The following is an 18,572-nucleotide window of genomic DNA, read 5'->3' on the forward strand; positions in this document are numbered from 1 at the left end:
GTCCTCTCCACAGCTCTTGGGAAGCTGTGATTCCCATCATATTCATCAACTTATGTTTATTCTCTGGATTTGACTTTGCCTCCTGACCAGCTCTAGTTGTGGAAGAAGCCCCAATTTCTTAATATTTTAAAATATTAAGGATGAAGGATGACACAGTGCTGTAGACTAGGGATGGGATAGGAACACAGAAGTGCCCAAACAACAGCCATGCTTGCATCCTGGCATTTGGATTCAGGTACTGACAGCAACAGCAGAGGACAAGAACAGTGCTTAGAAAGGTGCAGCCCTTGGTCACAAGATTTGACCCTCACATGATGCCATGGCGAACACCAAACATTTGTAAGAGTAAAGTTGCTTGGTCAAAACTCAGTTGCTGAAGGCTGGTGGTATCCCAAAACACTGAGCTTTGTTGTTCTCTTCAGGCACACTTGATATGAAGTCCAGGTTTAAATAATTAGGTGAGGGGCTGGGTCTTCTTTAGGGGGTCAGTCCCACTTTCATTGATCTGGCTCTGTTTACTTGCTCCCAGGCTCTTTGCCAGGGTCAGATGGTGCTTGGTACTGAAGTGCTCCTTCCCAGGCTCCGGGGACAGCCCTGGCACTGGTTATGCTCCAGCAGCCCCAGGAGCAGACAGGCTTCAGCTGCTCCTCAGGGGAAGGGAAGCTGTCAAACTGTGTTACCTGAGGCAGGGTGTGAGCTCCACCCCCAGCCTGGGGGTGACACACTCCTTCACCCCCCAGGACACAGCTGCTGCTGCTCCCCATTTTGAGAGCTGCCATGTGCAGCTGGACCAGCTTTTACAGCCCTCTGCTTGCCCAGCTCCAGGAAGAAAGCCATCAATGGGCAAAGGTCACCAGCAAAGGAATTAATGAAGGACATTTGCCCCTGTGTTTATTAAGCTGCCACCAGAAGCAGATGTCACTATCACATGTAGATGACAGTAAAGCAAAGGCTTGCCAGAGCCTGCCACCTCTGCAGCTCCTGCTGTGGCAGTAGCAGTGCTTGTGGGAATAAATACCAGTGTGATGGGTAAGGGTCTTGGGACTCAGCTTTTGTAGTTATTTATTTATTCATCTCAGGCTTTGCTTTGCTTGACTTGTTGCTACCACTCCCATTTTCTACCTGCAGAGCTTTCAACAGGTTTTATATCAAAGAACTGTCAGCCAGAAGTCCCGACAGATTTCTTTTAGTGCAGAGAAGAGACATGTCTGCAACCAGAGCAGGACATCAGCTCTACCAGACACATAATTACGCCCCCACAGTTCCTCTTGCCCTCTCAGGACAAGCCTATTCCCCTGATCATGAAGCAAATACTAGTTTTGCAACTGCCTGGCCAAAGTCATGTCATTCCTGATCTGTCCCTACTCTTCTCAGGCAACCTTGCCATGGCCCTGCCTCACTGGACAACACACTTCCCTGCCTTGGAGGCCCTCACAGCAGCACTGAACATTAACTGAGGTTCAGGTCAGCTGAAAGCAGGTGCAAGGTCACTGGGATGCAATCCTGGGGGAATTTCACCCTGCCTGCTAGAGTCCAGCAGTGTCTTGCTCAACTGGGAGTTCTCTCCCTGCAGCTGATTATCAGTGGGCAGAGGTATCTTATACCCTGCTCACATATCCTTATGGAAAACCAGTGTTTTCCAGCAGATAGGGACCAGCAACACAAATAGGGACGGGGAGCCACAGAACCCTTGTCCCTGCAACCACAGGTCTGTTACAGTCACTCAACAGGATGGACTAGGACATTTCTTAAGGTGCTGGATATTTCCTGGAAGACCCAGTGCTGTTCCTGATTCTCCTTGATGCACAGGACCCTTGATCAGGGTCCTGCAAGTTCCCAAGCCTGATCTCAGCTCACTCCAAAGGAATGCCCCTGCAGGGCACATGTATTTATAAGGCTATTACTTTATAAAGGATTAAGAGTGTTTCTCCTATGCACAGTTTTTCATGCTCTGGAGTTGCCACATGCCCATCCTTGTAAGTATACATCCTTCTGAGTAGCCAGTAAAATAGGAGAAAGTAAAATAATTTTTTTTAAAACTCTGTGCAAATTGTCACACAGTTGAACCAGGTTTGTAGTAACCTTGACTGTACAATGGAGATAAATACCATATTGTGCTGCCTCTTCTTAAGAGAAACCAACAAAGTCAGACTTCATGGAGACTTAAAGTTTTGTTGGTATGGATCCCACCATACTCAAGTTAAGACCTCTTGAAGTCCGTGTTGAAGTCCACATAGCTGGTAGAAAAATTTGCCAGCCCTAAAAATTTCTCTTAGTGTACAGAGGGGGAAGCAGCTATACAGCAATTGGGACAATCCCATCAGAAAACCCTAAACATTGTAAAAAAAGGATGTACATAGACATTGAAATGAGAGAGACAAGACTTTTGAGAGAGTATTTATTCTAAGTGGCATTTCTGTGCTACTGCCCTAAAGCAGAATGCCCAGCAAGAGTTACACCTTCTTCAGCCTTGTGGTGCTTCTGATCCTTGCACACGGAGATAGATTTTTTTGGCTGTTGGAGCACTTTTCCTGCAAGAGTAATAAGACATGACCATCAGCCAGGAATGAAGTTATCCAGGGAGCATCTAACTTCAAATTCTTTACCTGCTCAGCTGGCTCCAGTAAAATGACCATATATATTCCCTTAGGTTTGCTCTGGCTCCTCAGCAGACACTGGTGCTTCATGCACCACGTGTGAAGCTGCTACCAAGGCTGCCCTTTTTCTCTTCAATTGTTAAGGCATTTTTTTAAACACAAATACCATTTATAATGGTGTTGCTGCACTTTTGAGAGACTAATGAAGCTATTCAAGGCCAGTAAAGGCCTACGCTACTTATTCTCAAGATTTTACATGGGGTAAAAGGAGTCTGGAATCTGTCCAGTGAGAGTCTGGAAATTACCCAGCAACTTCTTGGAAAAAAACCAAGGCAGCCAAGTAACCCCTGAGGTTCCCTCCAGACAGGGATTTTGCCCAATTTCAAGTGAAAACTGCTACAAGTTCATCATCATGACTCACCTGTGAAAGTTTTCAACATCCTCCACAGTCTCAGGCAAAACTCTTCCTTTAGTTTCAGGCAGAAGCAGCACCAGTCCACCCGCAATCAGACCAAGCACAGCTTCAAAACAGAGGCACAAAGAGCTTGTCAGCCACTTGCTACTGCCAGATTGAATGGATTTGTCAATGGCATTTTATTTTGTCCTTTGTACAAGGTGTGCACCTCAAGTCTCATATGCAAAACTGTCATGCTGGTGCAAAAATGGAGGATGTGGCTGCCCTGTGGAGACCGCACCAAGCCAAGTCCTCTTGTGAGTGAACTAGGACACCTCAAACTGGACAGATCCTTCCTTCATAGAGGAAAGAACTCTTTTTAGTGCTAGAGCATGACAGCAAACACATTCCATCTCTATGCTATTCACATAAGATTAGAAAATGTACACACAATGTATTATCTTCTAAGCAACACAATCAAATTCTCCCCTGATAATTTCTTTTATCCAGTTTGTACGTGTTTGGCATGTATTTTAAATCTACTTCTAGATGTCCTGTCTGTCAAAATTTGCATATTGCCATACAAGATATTATTCTATAAATAATGTGCTGATCTAAAGATTCATAAAAGTGTTGCAGGCCCTAACCTGAGAGTTCAGGTCACTAATCTGTAAAACTTATCTTGCATTTATTTACCAGCCACTTTCCAAATAGCTGGAGAAGAGCCAGTTAACAAAGTGTCAGAAAAGCTGAAGCATAACAGCCATACTTGTACTCCATTCCACGGGCAATTACACGAAATTCTAGGGTTTGACTGCTCGACAAAGACAGTATAACTCACAAAAGAGCAGTAAGTCAGCTTTAAATCCATCAAATATTAGGCTCATCAAAATTTTTGAGTTCTTTGCCTTCTGTCAAATGCGTATTTGACTCAAACTTCCTTTAAAATGCAAGGAGAAATTATAGGGGCAAGGGAGAGATGAGTGCATAAACGAGTTCCAGCTTGTCACAAACTGAGGGCTAAGGCCTTGCAGAGAGCAGGGGGCTTCTGCTGAACTTAAAGCAGCTGCATTGGTGGCTTTTCTCTCCCTTTGGAACTTGGGTCCCCCACTGCACCCTGGAGGAGCCCGGCAGGGAGGTAAGGTGGCACTTACTGAAGACAACCAGTGGCAGATCGTGCCAGATCTCCACCAGTCTGTAGACAATGAATGGGGCGATGACTCCACCAATATCACACAAAGAAGAACAAACCATCACCCCGAGATTCCTGGTTTGGCAGCAAAGGGATCAAGTTAGTGTCAGAGTACTGCAGTTGGAAGGGGATGGATCACAACTCTCACCCTCACACAGGACAGATCCAGGCACTGTGTGGAACTTCAGATCCCTCACCCACCCTGGTTCTCCCAGATTTTCCCTTTATTTCAGTCATGTGAGATTCCCCTTGTCTAAAAGTACATTTCTTTTCTTTATTAAGCTACCTTTTTAAAGCATTTTAATTGTGCTTCACCTATTTTATGTTCAATAGTACCTGTGTAGTTCTGACACATATGAGGATAATTTAGCATAAAACATAACATACACATCAGCCTTAACTATTTTTTTCCATGCCAAATGCCAGCTGGAGAGAGGATGCACCTACCTGATATAAGTTGGATACAGTTCTGTATTTACAAAGCAAACCATTTCAAATGCCATTGTAATTCCCATTCTCCCAATGCAAGCAGTAATCACTTTCAACCAATGCATGTCTGCAGAGAAAACACATTCAACACATTTAAAAGCACCGCAGTGATTTAGCAGGTGTCAGTTGATACAACAGTGTTATTCTGTAGGACCTCTGAGATGTCAGGTGGTGTTTTTAAGGGATGTTTGTTTTTCTTTTGTTTCACCCCTGTGAGTGAGGGAATGGGAGCAGTGAGGACTGCATGAGCAGTGGCAAAGGGACCCTCACAAAGCAGCATGGAGGTCCCAGAGGACAGGGTGGGAAGTCCCCACGGGGCTCCATTCAGGTGACTTACCCTCTGGGAGGAGGGCTGTGGCAAGGCAGGCGGCCCCAGCCACCAGGTTTGACACGGCCCAGGGGTAGCGCCGCCCGACACGGTCAATAGTGACGATGATGAGGAAGGCAGCTGGGAACTCAACGAGTGCAGAGTAGAGGAAATCCAGATACATATTCTCAGCAGCCATTCCCATGTGCATGATGAGCCCCTGGTAGAGGACGGCGCTCGTGAACCTGGGCAGAGAAGAGCATCCTGGATTCGTTAGGTAGTAAAAGAACAGACATCCCTATTCTGATGGAGTTGTCAAATCCAGAGCTCCAAACTGGCTGTCTAGTGTTATATTCTTACCAGTTGTACATCAAAATGAGCGTGTTTTTTCTTATTTGTGGTGTCCTGAAAAGGTCCATCAGCGAGGGTTTCTGCTTTCCACAATCTTCCTCTTCAAATTTAATATCCTATAGAAGAGCCAGCACACAGCACATTAAATTTCTCTGGGAGGAACTGATGCAAGGTAGTGTCATGATGTTTACTTACATGTACGAGCAAACCCTGAGCTCACCTTAAAATGGGAAGGCATCTTTTTCTGATTTTTTTTAGCGATATTGCTGACAATTTTCATAGCTTTGTCATTTTTTCCTTGAGATATCAGCCACCTGGGAGACTCTGGGAGGCACCTACAATGCGAGGGGATGCCATTATACAACAAAACATAAAGCCTACCTATTCTCCCATGAGTGGAGACTTTGGAGAGATTAAATAGAGGTAGATGGTTGGTTTTTTTTTTTTTGGGGGGGGGGGGGGGGGGTTTGTGTGCTACTTCCCACTTCTCCAGTCAGGAGAAGTAGTGTATCCCATGGCTGAGATTGGAAGAGGAACAGTTGAGGTAGTGGCTTTAGTCAAAGAGGAGTTTACTGAAGATAAATCAGGAAGGAGCTTTGAGTGAGAGTAGTGCTGTCATCTGATCCAGCCCATTCACCACAAACCAGCTCCTCTTAGGGAGCCATTTTTCACTTCTGCCAATACAGGTTAAGAAGTACTAATTAAGTTAGAACTGGCTTACCAATTCAAAAATATGGAAGAAGGAAGGCAACAAATTTCTTTCTACTATTCCTAACCTCTTGACCCACCCAGACAATTTCTCAAATCCAAAGCACTCAAACCAAAAAATATTGATTAAAAAGAGGAGAGAAACTAAAATGAAGGAGTATCCAAGTGCTTTTTTTTTTCAGTTGGACCACAAAAACTGCAACTTCTCTGCCTTAAAAGAACACACCAAGAGCCTCTTACAGTTATGTTAGCATTAGACAATCTGTCAATAACCAAATTTTCAGTGTAAGACCAACTAAGTTATGCAAAGGCACCTACTTTCGCTTATTAATTGCTTAAAGAAAATAATAAATTATACTAATTGTACAATTGTAATATTAAATTGTACTAAGAAACAAGTAAAATTGTACTAATCCAATTTTCCCCCAGTGTTTTTCCAACTGGTCTGTTTTCTAAACACCAGGTGAGGTGTGCAGGCTAGGATTCTACAATATCTCAGTTGCTGAGGGGTCCTATTTCCCTCTCCTTTTTGCTGGGGACCCCCTCTTTGCGCCAAGAGGCGTGCGCCCCAGAAAGGAGTGCCCAGTCTCTCCCAGTGCCAAGCCTTGGGAAGCAGGAGAAGCCGGGTTTTTGGGGTGGCGGGCAGAGGCACAACAAAAGGCAGAGGCACAACAAAAAACTACCACTTACCAGTAGTAGAGCAGGAGGAAGCAGGTGGGCAGGGTGACAGTGAGCTGCAGCCACCGCCAGTGAGGGAGGGCGTAGGCGATGCCGTCGAAGACCAGGAGGCCGACGGAGAAAGCCGCCTGGTAGAGGATCCCCACCATCCGCCGGTACTGCGGGCCCACCACTTCCGTCACTGCGGGCGTGCACGGGGACAGTGAGCCATGTGGCTGCCCCTCGCAGCAGAAACCAGCTGGGGGGACGCTGGAGGACCAATGCTACGGTAACACTTTGGAGAAACCTTGGTATTCACGGGCTTCCCAGCAAAACACTTCCAAACAAAACCCCCCTAGTTTGCTCTTCTGGCAGCCAGACTCCAGCAGAGAAAACACTTCTGCTGGCCATGCATTGGCCTAAGACATCCAGGAATGTCCTCTGCTGCAGAAATCTCAGAGTAAATCAAGGATTTGTCAAAGTGCACAGATTAATTTTGTTGTGAAATCTAATGCTAATATACAAAATGTCTCCAACCCAACAACAAATCTGAGTATTTTGTTTCCAAAGTACAGGCTTTTGGCCTGCATCTCACTCCAAGTAATAAGGAAAACCTGTATCAGAAGATGGCATAGAGCTCCCAGGCCAGGGTGGGATCACTGTTCATCTGCACACAGCACAGACCCACACACCACAGCATAGACCCACACATCTGTGGATCTCTGTATCTTGCTGATTCAGAGTTGAAAGTGACTATTCCAGCAGGCAAGCACACTCAACATTTTGCATCCAGATGTGTGATTTCAAGAAAGCAAACTCATTAGAAAAAGAACAGAAAAGAACTAATTAGCAGCCAAATGAGCTGCTGACTTTTGAAACCACAGATATACTAATTCTGCTCAGCCTAAGGATGCACAAAGACATCTCAGGCTCAGCAGCACTGAGCCAGAAGCAGCTGAAGGGTGGACAAGTGCCCCAGCAGAGCAGGATAACAAGGTTGTTCTGTCCTTGTATCCTTCCCTGGACATTCAGCATTGGTCACCCTTAGGGAGAAGATACAAATTTAAGGGAGCTTTGGGGCTGGATCAGGATCTTTTGCATAAGAGAGTTTCAAGAGGTTCCAGGAGTAACAAGGTGTAACAGAGAGAAAACGTCAGGATAGGGCAAATCATTATCCTGAGAAGGACTTCATGCTCTAAAACAGCTTGAAGTTCTCCAGAAGAGAGGGTGGAGATTTCATTTGTGCCCGGAAGAGATTTAGGAGGCCAAGCAAGCATCCAGAAATTAACAGGAAGGAATAATCATGTCTTAGCAGAAGACAGTCTAGACAGTGGGATAGGTGCTTTTATTTCTATCAGACATCTGGATAGCTGAATTAGCAAGATGCCCACGCTGAAAGATTTTATGCAAGTTTACGGCACTGACTTTTACATTTTTACCACTATCACAATGAATTGCGTATCTCTCAGAGGTATTTGGTAGAGCCACCTGCCACCCTAACCCAGTTAATGTTCTGTAGGCCAGCTTTTAAAATAGTTAATCTGCTGCTTCAGTGATTGCTTGCAGTTGGGTATTTTGGACAAGAGACTGAACTCCAGTCCAGAAAAATCAGAGAAATCCCAGGCAGCTCTACCCTGAAGCAGAAAGAGGTCCTGAGGTAGTCCCAGACCCAGCCTGGCCACCCAGCTGTGCCTCACCAGCAAACACAGCTGGAGCAGGACACTGGGAGAGAGAGGCACCCACACAGGCTGCCTCCTCCATGGCTTGGCCTCCACTCAGCCCAGTGGATACACACAGGTACACAAACACCTCATCTTTTTATCAGCAAGTACGTGCTGTTCTTCAGTTATTTTTGTGTTCTGAAGCCTCTGTTTCCCTCTTTGTGTCATAAAAATGTCTCAAGTTGTCCCCACCCTCTGTCTGCTTCTTTAATGGCCTCCTCTGCCCCCATCCTGTCTGCGCCTGAGCCAGAAGGGCTGTCTGCCTGGTCACCTTCCCTAGCCAGAGCCTGATGGAAGGAAGAGGAGCCAGGGGCCCAGAGAGAGACCTGCAAAGGTGAGCTGTACCATAGGGGAAAGCCTGTCTTCAGGTAAGAGCTCTAATAGACCACCACTCGCTTGAGCTTTGAAGGCTACTGTTGTTTCTCCCTAATGACAGTGCTTGAAAACATCCTGGGAAGTCAAAGAGGGAGAAAACGCCTTAATAAAACACCATGGGAGGCATTCTTTAAATGGCCTGATTTTCAAGTTTTTTGGAGTTGAGTTTTGTTCCTTCATCATCTTGCTCCTGGGAGAAGGTCCTGAACTCACCCAGGATGTAGCCTGCAGTCCAGCAGCCCTTGCTGACCAGCCCTTGCAAGAACCGGATGATGACTATCCACAGGTAGCTGGGCACGAAGACCAGAAGGATTCCACACACAATATTTGCAACAATTGTTGTTAAAAGGCAAAATTTACGGCCAAACCTGGATTGGAAAATGATAGGCATGAAGCAAACCACTAGTTATGGAAGCATTTTAAACTAGTAAGAGCTTTGTGTATCTCCAAGGGGGGAAAAATCCAATTTTGCTGTGCAATATAGAGACACGCTTTTTTCTTTGCCCATTATTCACTTATCTGCTTTTCTATGCCATGAAAAGCTACTGTGCCAGTTGCTCAGCAATTCCACAAAAACTTTCAGAGAAAAAAGAATGTTAACATATATTGCATTGGAACTGAAAAATAAGTGTGGGTTAATATTATTATTCTGGTAGTTCCACATGCACCAAATTTATAAGGGATTTATTCACCATGACCTTAACCTTTAAAACAGTAGTAATGTATGGATCTATTTGTGAGTGGGCTGCATTTCTCAGCTGGAACAACTCAGAGCCTGCTGTACTAACATTCCTAGGTAGAAGGGGAGCATGGGGGAAAGTACTGGCATCTGTTTCTCTTGAACCCCAGGTGCCTGAGCCAGGGACTCTGACTTTGCTGGCTCTGAACAGGGAGCTAGAGGATTTATCTGCTTTCTCAGTGACTGCTGCTGTACCCATCTGGCAATCTCTGACAACTATTTCTAAGCTTCTCCAAAAGAAGCAAAATGTTTCCAAGCTGCAGCTACGCAGAGTGTGACAGATTAAGTGGGAGATCCAGGCCACACATTTCCTGGCTTTGGTTAATATCCGAGAGCTCTGATATGGCACAGTAGGAAGTTTGGGGTGTACAATTCTAAAATAGTCCTTGTGGGCTCTGCAGGGCTCACTGAGCAGATGTGTGCTAACCACCAGGCACAACCTGAAAGGCAGGATACTGGCTCATGCTGCGACTGAAGGTCCAGGGGATGACCTTATTTTCAGAAGAGCAAAGATGGTCTCAGTTGCACAACCTTTATCTAAGTTTGGCTGCTGAACATTGATAAGGGAGGTCAGAGGGTTTTGCTTCAGCCCACACGTACCTGTCTGCAATGTAGCCAATGTTTAAGGACCCAATAAAAAACCCAGCGTTCACAGAAGACTGAAAGAGATCCAACTTCCAGGAGTCCTCACACACCAGGTCAAACTAAAGGAGCAACCACAGTCAGAGACGAAAGAGTGAAATGAGGAGCTGGCTCACACCCACAACTCTCATTCAGTTAAACATTTAAACTTTTTTCTGGGTCAATACCTGTTTTACCAGCACACAGAAATCCTACTAACTTAACTAATTGTCCAGCATTAAAGAGTGGAAAAAGCCCTTCAGCAGTTTACTGGCATCTCCCATTCATGTCTCATCTCTCTTTTATGGAAAGAGCATAAGTGAGTTATTATCTGTCAAAACTGGCACCTGAACCTGTGTTGGCCCTCATTGACCAAATCAGCATGGATCTGACAACCACACTGAGTTTTTCAAACAGCTTTTTTTTTGTGGCTAATGATGAACATTTCTAAGCACTTCTTGCTGCCTCATACCCTGGCATGGCAGAGCAGTCCCCACAGACCACTCAGGACTAAGTGTGATGCCTTTACTAGAAGAATCCTAGATGCCTTCAGGAGCCTGCCTTGTTCCAGGTCCCATGGAGCACTGGCTTTTTGGAGGAGGGTGGAAGTATCTGCATCTGCCCTGAGGCCACAGAATTTTCTCTCTGCTCTGCTCTTTATCTCAGCTACCTTGTTGTATGTGTCTGGAGAGCAGACATTTTTTATCCAGGGCCAAGCTTTATACCACATGGATACCCACATATATTTTCCATCCAGTCTTGTCCTACCTTACTGGTAGAAATACATAAAAGCTACTAGAGAAAAGGTTGTTGCCAAAACTTCTCCTAATATGACTGAGAATCCCTTGCCTTCCTCCGGGTCGCTGGGTTTAATTTAATCTATGCATCCATAATTAACACAAAACCAAACATTTCTTCTGATGCTCTTATGGGACTTCCCATGAGGACCTTCTTCCATATGCAAACTTTTCCTTTGAAATAACCTGATTTACACTGCACTATCCTTCCCTTTTCTTAGCTATCAGAGCAGGGGACAACATATCAGAGCCTGACAAGTTTCACAGAAATAGTCACAACCAAGAACTCATTGGCAAAATGCAGAGTGACACATCTGCTTACCCCATGGAGGCAGCAGCCCGTGGGCCTGGCACCCCCTTCAGCAGGAGAGGGGAGACAGCTGATATGAGAGCATGACTGCATGAGCCCACACAGATGCAAGTGCTCAGCTTCCCACAGCCTCAGGAGATGATAGTGAGAGCATCTGACCATGGATGTGCTGCAGCATTGTCCAGCGAGATGCGCCTGCTGAGCTGCTGCATAGAAGGCCTGGCTCACCCTGCATTTGAGGTGCCTCACTTCCTCCCTTTCATATCTCACAGCCCATAACTTGCTGACAGAGGTACACTTAGAGTGCACCCCCTTATATCCAGGACGAATCTTAGAAAACTATGAATGCTGAAATTGCTAGAGCTCAGATTTTAACTGCTCCTGTGTTAGACATACAGGGAAAAGAATCCTGACCACCTCTAAACATGTGGTGGAACTTTCTATGATGCCACCCAGCTTGTCAACCCAGTACTGGTTTATTCTTAAAGCACCTGAACTGCTAAAGTACAGCAAGCAGCTAAAATACTACTTTCTGTTTATTCACACTCCTTCTGAGAACACAGTTTCTTCCTGATTCAAGCAGTTTAATTGTAGGAGGCAATACCTTTCCCCACAATGACTGCAATTCATTTTTATTTAAAACCAACTTTAAAAGACTTTGTTCATTTAAAAAAAATTTAAAAAAGAAAGAAAAAAAAGAAAGAAAAAAAGGGGGTGGGGGAAAGAAATCAAGACCATTGCATTGGCCCGTTTTGTTTGCAGCACTGCTAGCTGCACTGTTTACACACCTTTACCAATTGGACCTCCCACGTGACAGGAATTTCATTCAGAACTGGACTTTATCTATTTATTTGCTGAAATATGCTTTCCTCCCCAGCTGGAGATATAAGCCTCCCGAGCAGTCAAGGCAACGCTTCACAGCAAGGACAGAGGGAAGATGACTTGTAAACCCCCAAGCGCAAGTTCACACTAAGAGACAATCCCTTCTCCAGGTAAGCAGGGGATATTTTAACACAGCCTAGGCTCCAACAACCCCCTCCCCCACCCCTCCCCTTGTCTGTAACAGAGGGAACAGGGCAAAGGGGGCTGTTTTTACCTCTGTCACGATAGAGCTCCCTGGGGAGTCGTAGACCCAGCCATCCCGGCAGGGACCGAGGGGGACGGCGCTCCCACTGCCCCCCAGGCTGCCCAGGGGGTCAGTGCAGCTGATGCCTGTTGTGTTCCAGTCCACCTCGTACCTCCTGCAGCGGCTGCTGAAGCTGGCCCCATGGCCATCCCACTCGGGAACTGTGAGATTCAGCTGCTCCTCCAGGCTCCAGCCACAGCGCTGGCTCAGCTCAGCCACCCCGGGGCTGGAGCAGCGATGCTCAGGGGTGAACCCGAAGAAGACGACCCCCACGTACACTGGGGTGAAGGAGGCAGATAAACATAGGACGAGAAAGGTTTGCTTCTGGAACCTGTCAAATTCTCCAACATGCTCTAAAATGTCATCTAGGGTTGGCATTTTGGCATCCAAACCACCTCAAAAACGCCAACCACGTCCTCTCTGCAGCCCTGATATATTTAGTTGGCAGCAAAGCTACTTAAGTAACAAAGATATTTGACCAAAAGTCAAGACTAACTCTATAAATTATTAAACTACATGTTGCAAGCTCTACTTTTTAGGTTTCATTTGAAATCAGACCTTAATTCACCCAAGGTGAATTTCCCTTTAACCCGTAATCAGAGCACTTACACATTCCTGCTCTCTGGAAGAGCCCCTATGGGCCACAGCCCTTTGGTTTTTTTGGAGGGTTTTGGGGTTATTTTTTTAGTTAGGCACGTCAGCTCCTCAAATAATAGGCATTTTTAAGCAGCCAACATAGATGGAAAATTCTACCAACATACAAGCAACACATGGGTTTAGTGCAGAATGTCTGGGCACCACAGGTGAGCAAAGCTTCTTAGCCAGGATCTGTAAAAAATAGGTGGGTACACTCTGAAAAAGGAATGTCTATACATTGAGCCATATAGCAGTAAAAGGACAGCTTTCCTGAAAACTTCTGTCACATGTGTCTCACCTCTCACCCTCCACATTCTTCCATTCCCAAGGAAAACCTCTTCCCACCTGTATCAGGGATTCACCTGAGCATATTTGCATATTTTTACAGTGACCCAAAAGAGAAAAAGCATTCATTACAGAATTATGCACTAGGAATAGCTGTGGGAAATAGCACTGGCAAAGCCACAATATACAGTATCTATGGCCAAAACAGCTTCTTTTTTTTTTTTTTTCTTTTTTTTTTCAACCACAGAAGACCTATAGGACTTTAGGCAGACTTCATTGCAGCCACCTCAAATAAATGCAGCCGTATTAGGCTCCAGCGGTACATTGTCCTGTCTATGGAAAGATACCAGATACTCCCATATCTTTTGCAGCCTTCCATCACAAAGAAAAGCTTAAGTGGAGATAACATTTAAAAGACATTTTAAAAAAGTGAAAAATTGCCTGGAAAGCAACAGGCAACAAGCTAAAAATTAAAGACACAATACACTCCAAGAAAAAAATAAACCAGCTTAGAAGGCCTTCTGGCCCAGGTTTGAAAGAGAACTTGGTCTCACTGCTCATCAACTACAGACCAAGAGTGGCCTGAGCAGCTGTGAAAGCTGCTTTGCAAACCAACACTTCAAGATCATTCCCCACATCACACAGATGTGCTTTCTCATCTCCTCCTTCACCCTCTTCTCCGTCAGGAACATCCACACCAAGTTAAGTAGGACTCCTCTCCTGGCCAACGCACAGCTGTGTCACCCTCAGCCAAGTACAGCACCACCACCCCGCACCAGACCTCTGCCTCCCTGGCTGCAGGAGTTCCATGTGGAGCTGGGGAGGGGAACAGGGACACGAACGTGCACAGCACTCACCACGCTCAGAGCCAGCCCCTGCAACCTTCCTCAGCAGGGGGATGTGTGCAGTCAGCTGGAGAGAGGGAACTGAAGTCAAAGCCTGCCTGGGAAGTGGGTGAAGCTAAGGCACTAGGCTGCATCTTAAAAACACACCCAAAACCCCCTCACATCACTTCTTTTCCAACAGTTTTATTTAAACAGTTGGTATTGGAGTGCAAAAGTTTCCCTTGAACTACAAAAGTTTGATCCAGACTGGGCCAGTTTTCCTTATTTCCCACCATTCTCTCTGCAGCCAGCCCAGAAGGGGCTGTGTGGACTGTGCCAGGCAGGTGGGTTTCTTTGGGACCCTTCTCAAGGAGTCGTGCTGCCAACTGGCAAAGCTTCTGCTCCTGGCCCAGCCATTTGTACAGACTTATCTGGGCCCTGCTATTCTCATAACCCTTCCCTCCATGGAGTCGAGTATTCTGGGGAAAACGGTCTGGTGAAGCTGGTTATGCATCCAGCTCTCTAAGAGGTGAGATTCAGCCAGGCTACCTACAAAAGCCTGGGTAAATAGTTCCAAGACCAGGCACTGAAGTCACTCACTGCTGTCAGATGCAAATTATAACATTGTTTTTGCTCAGATAAGCACCCCCAGACAGAGTAGCTCTGTTCTAGCTAAGCCTTGCTAGGCACAGCCCAAACAAAGAGACCATGTGATTTTACACAGGAGAAATAATTTCATGCAGTTGGTTCATAGAGCAAACAACTTCAAAACGCCAGCCTTGACGACCTGGGCAAGGAAAGCAGAACCCTCTGACATGCATTTAGAGAACTGTTGTAATGATAAAAGACAGCAATAAAAATACACCATCAAACCTCCCACTTCTCCAAGCTCTCCTAATTATGAATACGAAAAAAGCTGATTTAAGTCTGAAAAGATGCAGCTTAAGCCAAACTGACTTACCAGCTCCACTGGTAACAATACAAAAGGAACATCCAAGCCTGATTAAAAAACAAATACAACACCAGGGCCTACCTATATATTCTGATCTTTGTTATCAAACACTGGTTCTCATTTTGAGTGACATGACTGAGGTATCCGTCACAGCAGGAAAGGGTCTCACCAGGCTGGTGAGCAGCATACAGAATAGTGCAAGAAAGATTCCAGACTTGAGATGTGGGATTTGGAATACCCACTGCGTATCTTTTATTGAAATTGCTGAATACTTTATATTACACTATTTTGATTCAAAATGGAGTTTTTATAAAAAGAAACCATTGTTGAAACTGAATAAGCCAGCCAAAAGGAACAACAAAAAGTTTCAAAAAATTCTGACCAATGCATGTTCTTGTACAATGCTTTGAAACCCTAACATTGTCCATAATTTCATTTAGGAAACACCTGGAGAGGAGCAAGACCGCTAAAGAAAAACTGACTTGCATTTATTACCAGCAACATTTCAAATCAATGACCATGGCCAGGATCATAGCATACAGACTAGAAATTAGGCTATCAGAAAATATTGTCCCAAATTTATTTTCTTGAAATTAATACCAGAGAGAGGCATTATGCAGACTAGAACTCTTCTAGTCCTTGGGGTTTTCTTGGTGATGACAAACTGGATAGGAACTCTGCCTCTACGTCCTTGAAAAGTCTGGTTCTCTGTGCAGTTGGCCTAGTCCAGCCATAATCAAAGAAAAAAAAAATCTTTGGGTGCTTGTCAGCTGCTTAGGCAAATACTGATGAAGTCAGTCATATGACCAGTACCAAAAAAAAAAAAAAAAATACCATGCGAAGAACAGCAACCATTTCAGGCTAAAGCTATACAGAATTGTACCTTTCAGTCCATACCTTTGAACCAATGATCTGTTTAAATTAGAATGGATATTCAAATTTACAGGATAAATTAGACCAGTTCCAAAATTTACATCAAATCATCCCAACACACAAAAGTTATACTTTTCCTTGTCTCACAATGGGTGAGCCCATAGAAGAATACCCTGCCGGCAGGAAGAACATGTTACTATTAAGCAAACCTGAGTAGTGAGGATCAATAAATACAAGGAGTTAAAACTATAGTAGTCTGATAACTTGAGTCTCAGAAGCCAGGGGCTTCATTGAGCCTTAATCTTTTCCTTTCAAAGGTTTCTCTTTTTTAAGCAAGCATTTAACATCTATGCTGAGACTTAAAAAAAAGTGTCCTGGCTAGAGAGAGTCAACTAACTCAGCCAACTGGATGTCAGAAATCCAGTCATTACTGAACAGATCATTGTAAACAACCAAGAAATCTTTCTCTTCTTCCCTTTTCAATGGTTTCTTGTTAAAGGCAAAATTCAGAAAAATCTTTCAGGCTGAAGTCCTCGTATTTGGTTGGAAATGTTGTCCTGTTATATATAATCTCTCTATATATATTTGATTAGGCACAAGAAGGGTTATTAAATATTCAACAAGTCCTCATCACTATCATCATGAAACGATGCTGTATTTGTAGAGTTCTGTGCCTGATGCTGGCCTGGCCTTGCTATTGCTTTTGTTTCCTTTCCTCCATTCAGTAAATAAGATTTGTTATCACTGCCAAAACTGTGTAGCTTCCTTTGTGGGTGCTTGCTCCTGTCTAGTCCTCTTCCTGTTTGAATCTTTACATCTGGAATGGTTAACACTTCATCCTCACTGTCCAGGTCATCCACGTGGAGAGAGGTAAGGGCTTCAGATGTAACAGACTTGGTAGCAATGTGACCATTCTCCTGCCCTCCTTTTGCTGTTCTTGGATTTGGTGCTGCAACTTCCTCCATAAGCCACTCTGTCTCATTCTCATTAGCTTCTTCTTCACTGTTTATCTGCAAGAAAAGGAAAGAGGAGAATGCATCTGCCACTCCAGACCGACACACACACTGATCAGCCCAGTCATCAGACCCCGCAGCATGCACGGCCTCGGTCTAAGGTAGCTGGGAGAGAGCAAACACTGCAAGAGCATCACTTTTCACTGTGCTGAAACAGACTTTGTTCTCTTCTTGTACATTTACATGTTAATTGGTGATTTATGGACTGCTCTTCATTTCCTCAACTCTATCTTCCTTTCCCACTTCACAACATAAATATAAATATATATTTATATCAGTCATGTGGTTTTCCTGATGCCATGCCATATGTTTACATGCACTAAAGGAATTAGGAATTAAGAGAGTTATTTATTTATTAACAAAAGCTTCATGTGAAACAAATTTGATTTTGTCATTGTGGTACCTTTGTGTATTTGTAGGAAACACCAGATGATCTTCTGCAGCAGTTTGTTATCTTGTTTATTACAATTTCCCTAAACAAAGGAAAGAATACTACATTAGGAACACTATATCCACTTATTAGCCCTCACTTTTCTTCACTGGAATTTTACCATCAACATAAAGCATGTCAACAAATGAGCTACAAAATATCACATCGACCCTGAACCACTCTACCAAAATCCAGTGATTTTGGTTTTGATCCAGTGATTGTCCCTTGATAATGTACAGCTTCCCCCTTTGTACAGCTTCAGGCTGACTGTTCTAAAACCAAGTCTTGAGAAAGAAACTTCTAAAGCCTATTAATTTCTTACCTCCTCTCTTTTTTGTAGAACAGCAAGATTATGAGACACGCAGTGAGAACAACCAGGAGGACACTAAGCACAGCACCAACAGCCTGGCTTCTCCTTGAAAGACCTTTATGTATTTGGGTCTCCTCATCTGACTGGTGCTGATTGTTTCCAGGATCATTGGTTGATCTAGCAACGTAAATTGAAAAGACAAGATCTATTGATAAGTTTTTTTTAAACTGGATTAGAAACAGCAGATTGGAAGAAGACATGCCACAACCATCCTGTCATTCCCACCTAACAGCTGCATGAACTGAATGTAGGGGATTTCATCTAAGTAAAAAACAACTCAAAAAACAAATGTATGTACTGTGCCTACATCGCAGTATGCTATCAAATAATATATGAAACTACAGTCAAGACTGCAGAGCACAATTAAGCACTCCAGAGCTTATACAGCAGCAGTTATAAAGCTGCTGTTTTAGAAGCAAATCTGCACATGAGCACACTGCAACAGCTACAGAAATTATCTACCTCTCATCTGACTGCGACACTACACACACCAAACTTCCTCAACAGATTTAAATCAGAATCAAGAGTTGGCCTGTGCTTTCAAGCTAGCAGCCAGAAAGTAAACACTCCCAGAAGTAGTCACTCCATTTCACAGTGAGGCTGCCTACCTGTCAAGAACATTGTAAGCACCTAGATGCAGACACTCCCCTTTTAACACTGTCCCCTCACTAATCAGTTGATTAGCTGATCATATTTAATTGGAGAAATGCTTCATTATTCCTTGAAGACCTGTAATGATTTTCCATTCCAGGCTAAAGTGGGCAGATAGAGGGGAAGGCCAGTCTTTGTCACAGCTTCAAAGTCT

At 44.4% G+C, this 18,572-nt stretch overlaps 2 protein-coding genes across 2 annotated transcripts in view; both read right to left on the reverse strand.

Annotated features, from left to right (window-relative positions):
• Nucleotides 1–2,369: 2,369 nt before the first annotated feature.
• LOC135298108 (solute carrier family 22 member 2-like) lies at nucleotides 2,370–12,829 on the reverse strand. The gene is made up of 11 exons (XM_064415848.1): nucleotides 12,355–12,829; nucleotides 10,131–10,234; nucleotides 9,005–9,159; nucleotides 6,729–6,897; nucleotides 5,551–5,665; nucleotides 5,340–5,446; nucleotides 5,010–5,224; nucleotides 4,631–4,739; nucleotides 4,146–4,258; nucleotides 3,019–3,118; nucleotides 2,370–2,531 (listed from the first exon to the last, which is right to left on the reverse strand). Exons 1-11 carry the CDS (start codon nucleotides 12,760–12,762, stop codon nucleotides 2,465–2,467), a joined length of 1,662 nt encoding a protein of 553 aa, XP_064271918.1. The 5' UTR covers nucleotides 12,763–12,829; the 3' UTR covers nucleotides 2,370–2,464.
• Nucleotides 12,830–15,296: 2,467 nt separating this feature from the next.
• Nucleotides 15,297–18,572, reverse strand: part of IGF2R (insulin like growth factor 2 receptor) — a 55,368-nt gene continuing 52,092 nt past the window's right edge. Inside the window, exons 46-48 of the mRNA XM_064413265.1 lie at nucleotides 17,720–17,884; nucleotides 17,371–17,440; nucleotides 15,297–16,964 (exon numbers count right to left, since the gene is read on the reverse strand). Coding sequence (XP_064269335.1) covers nucleotides 16,563–16,964; nucleotides 17,371–17,440; nucleotides 17,720–17,884 — 637 coding nt within the window. The 3' untranslated portion in view covers nucleotides 15,297–16,562. The remainder of the gene's footprint in view (nucleotides 16,965–17,370; nucleotides 17,441–17,719; nucleotides 17,885–18,572) is intronic.

Source organism: Passer domesticus, chromosome 3 (genome assembly GCF_036417665.1).
Source record: "Passer domesticus isolate bPasDom1 chromosome 3, bPasDom1.hap1, whole genome shotgun sequence".
Taxonomy (NCBI): domain Eukaryota; kingdom Metazoa; phylum Chordata; class Aves; order Passeriformes; family Passeridae; genus Passer; species Passer domesticus.

What these genes read in the sequence shown, in the direction of transcription:
- LOC135298108 (XM_064415848.1), bottom strand. Translation starts at nt 12,762, where the DNA reads ATGCCAACCCTAGATGACATTTTAGAGCATGTTGGAGAATTTGACAGG. An exon ending in ATTGGCTACATTGCAGACAG is followed by an intron (nt 9,160 to 10,130) that starts GTACGTGTGGGC and finishes TTTCCAATCCAG; the next exon opens with GTTTGGCCGTAAATTTTGCC. An exon ending in CTCATTTTGATGTACAACTG is followed by an intron (nt 5,225 to 5,339) that starts GTAAGAATATAA and finishes TTCTCTGCCCAG; the next exon opens with GTTCACGAGCGCCGTCCTCT.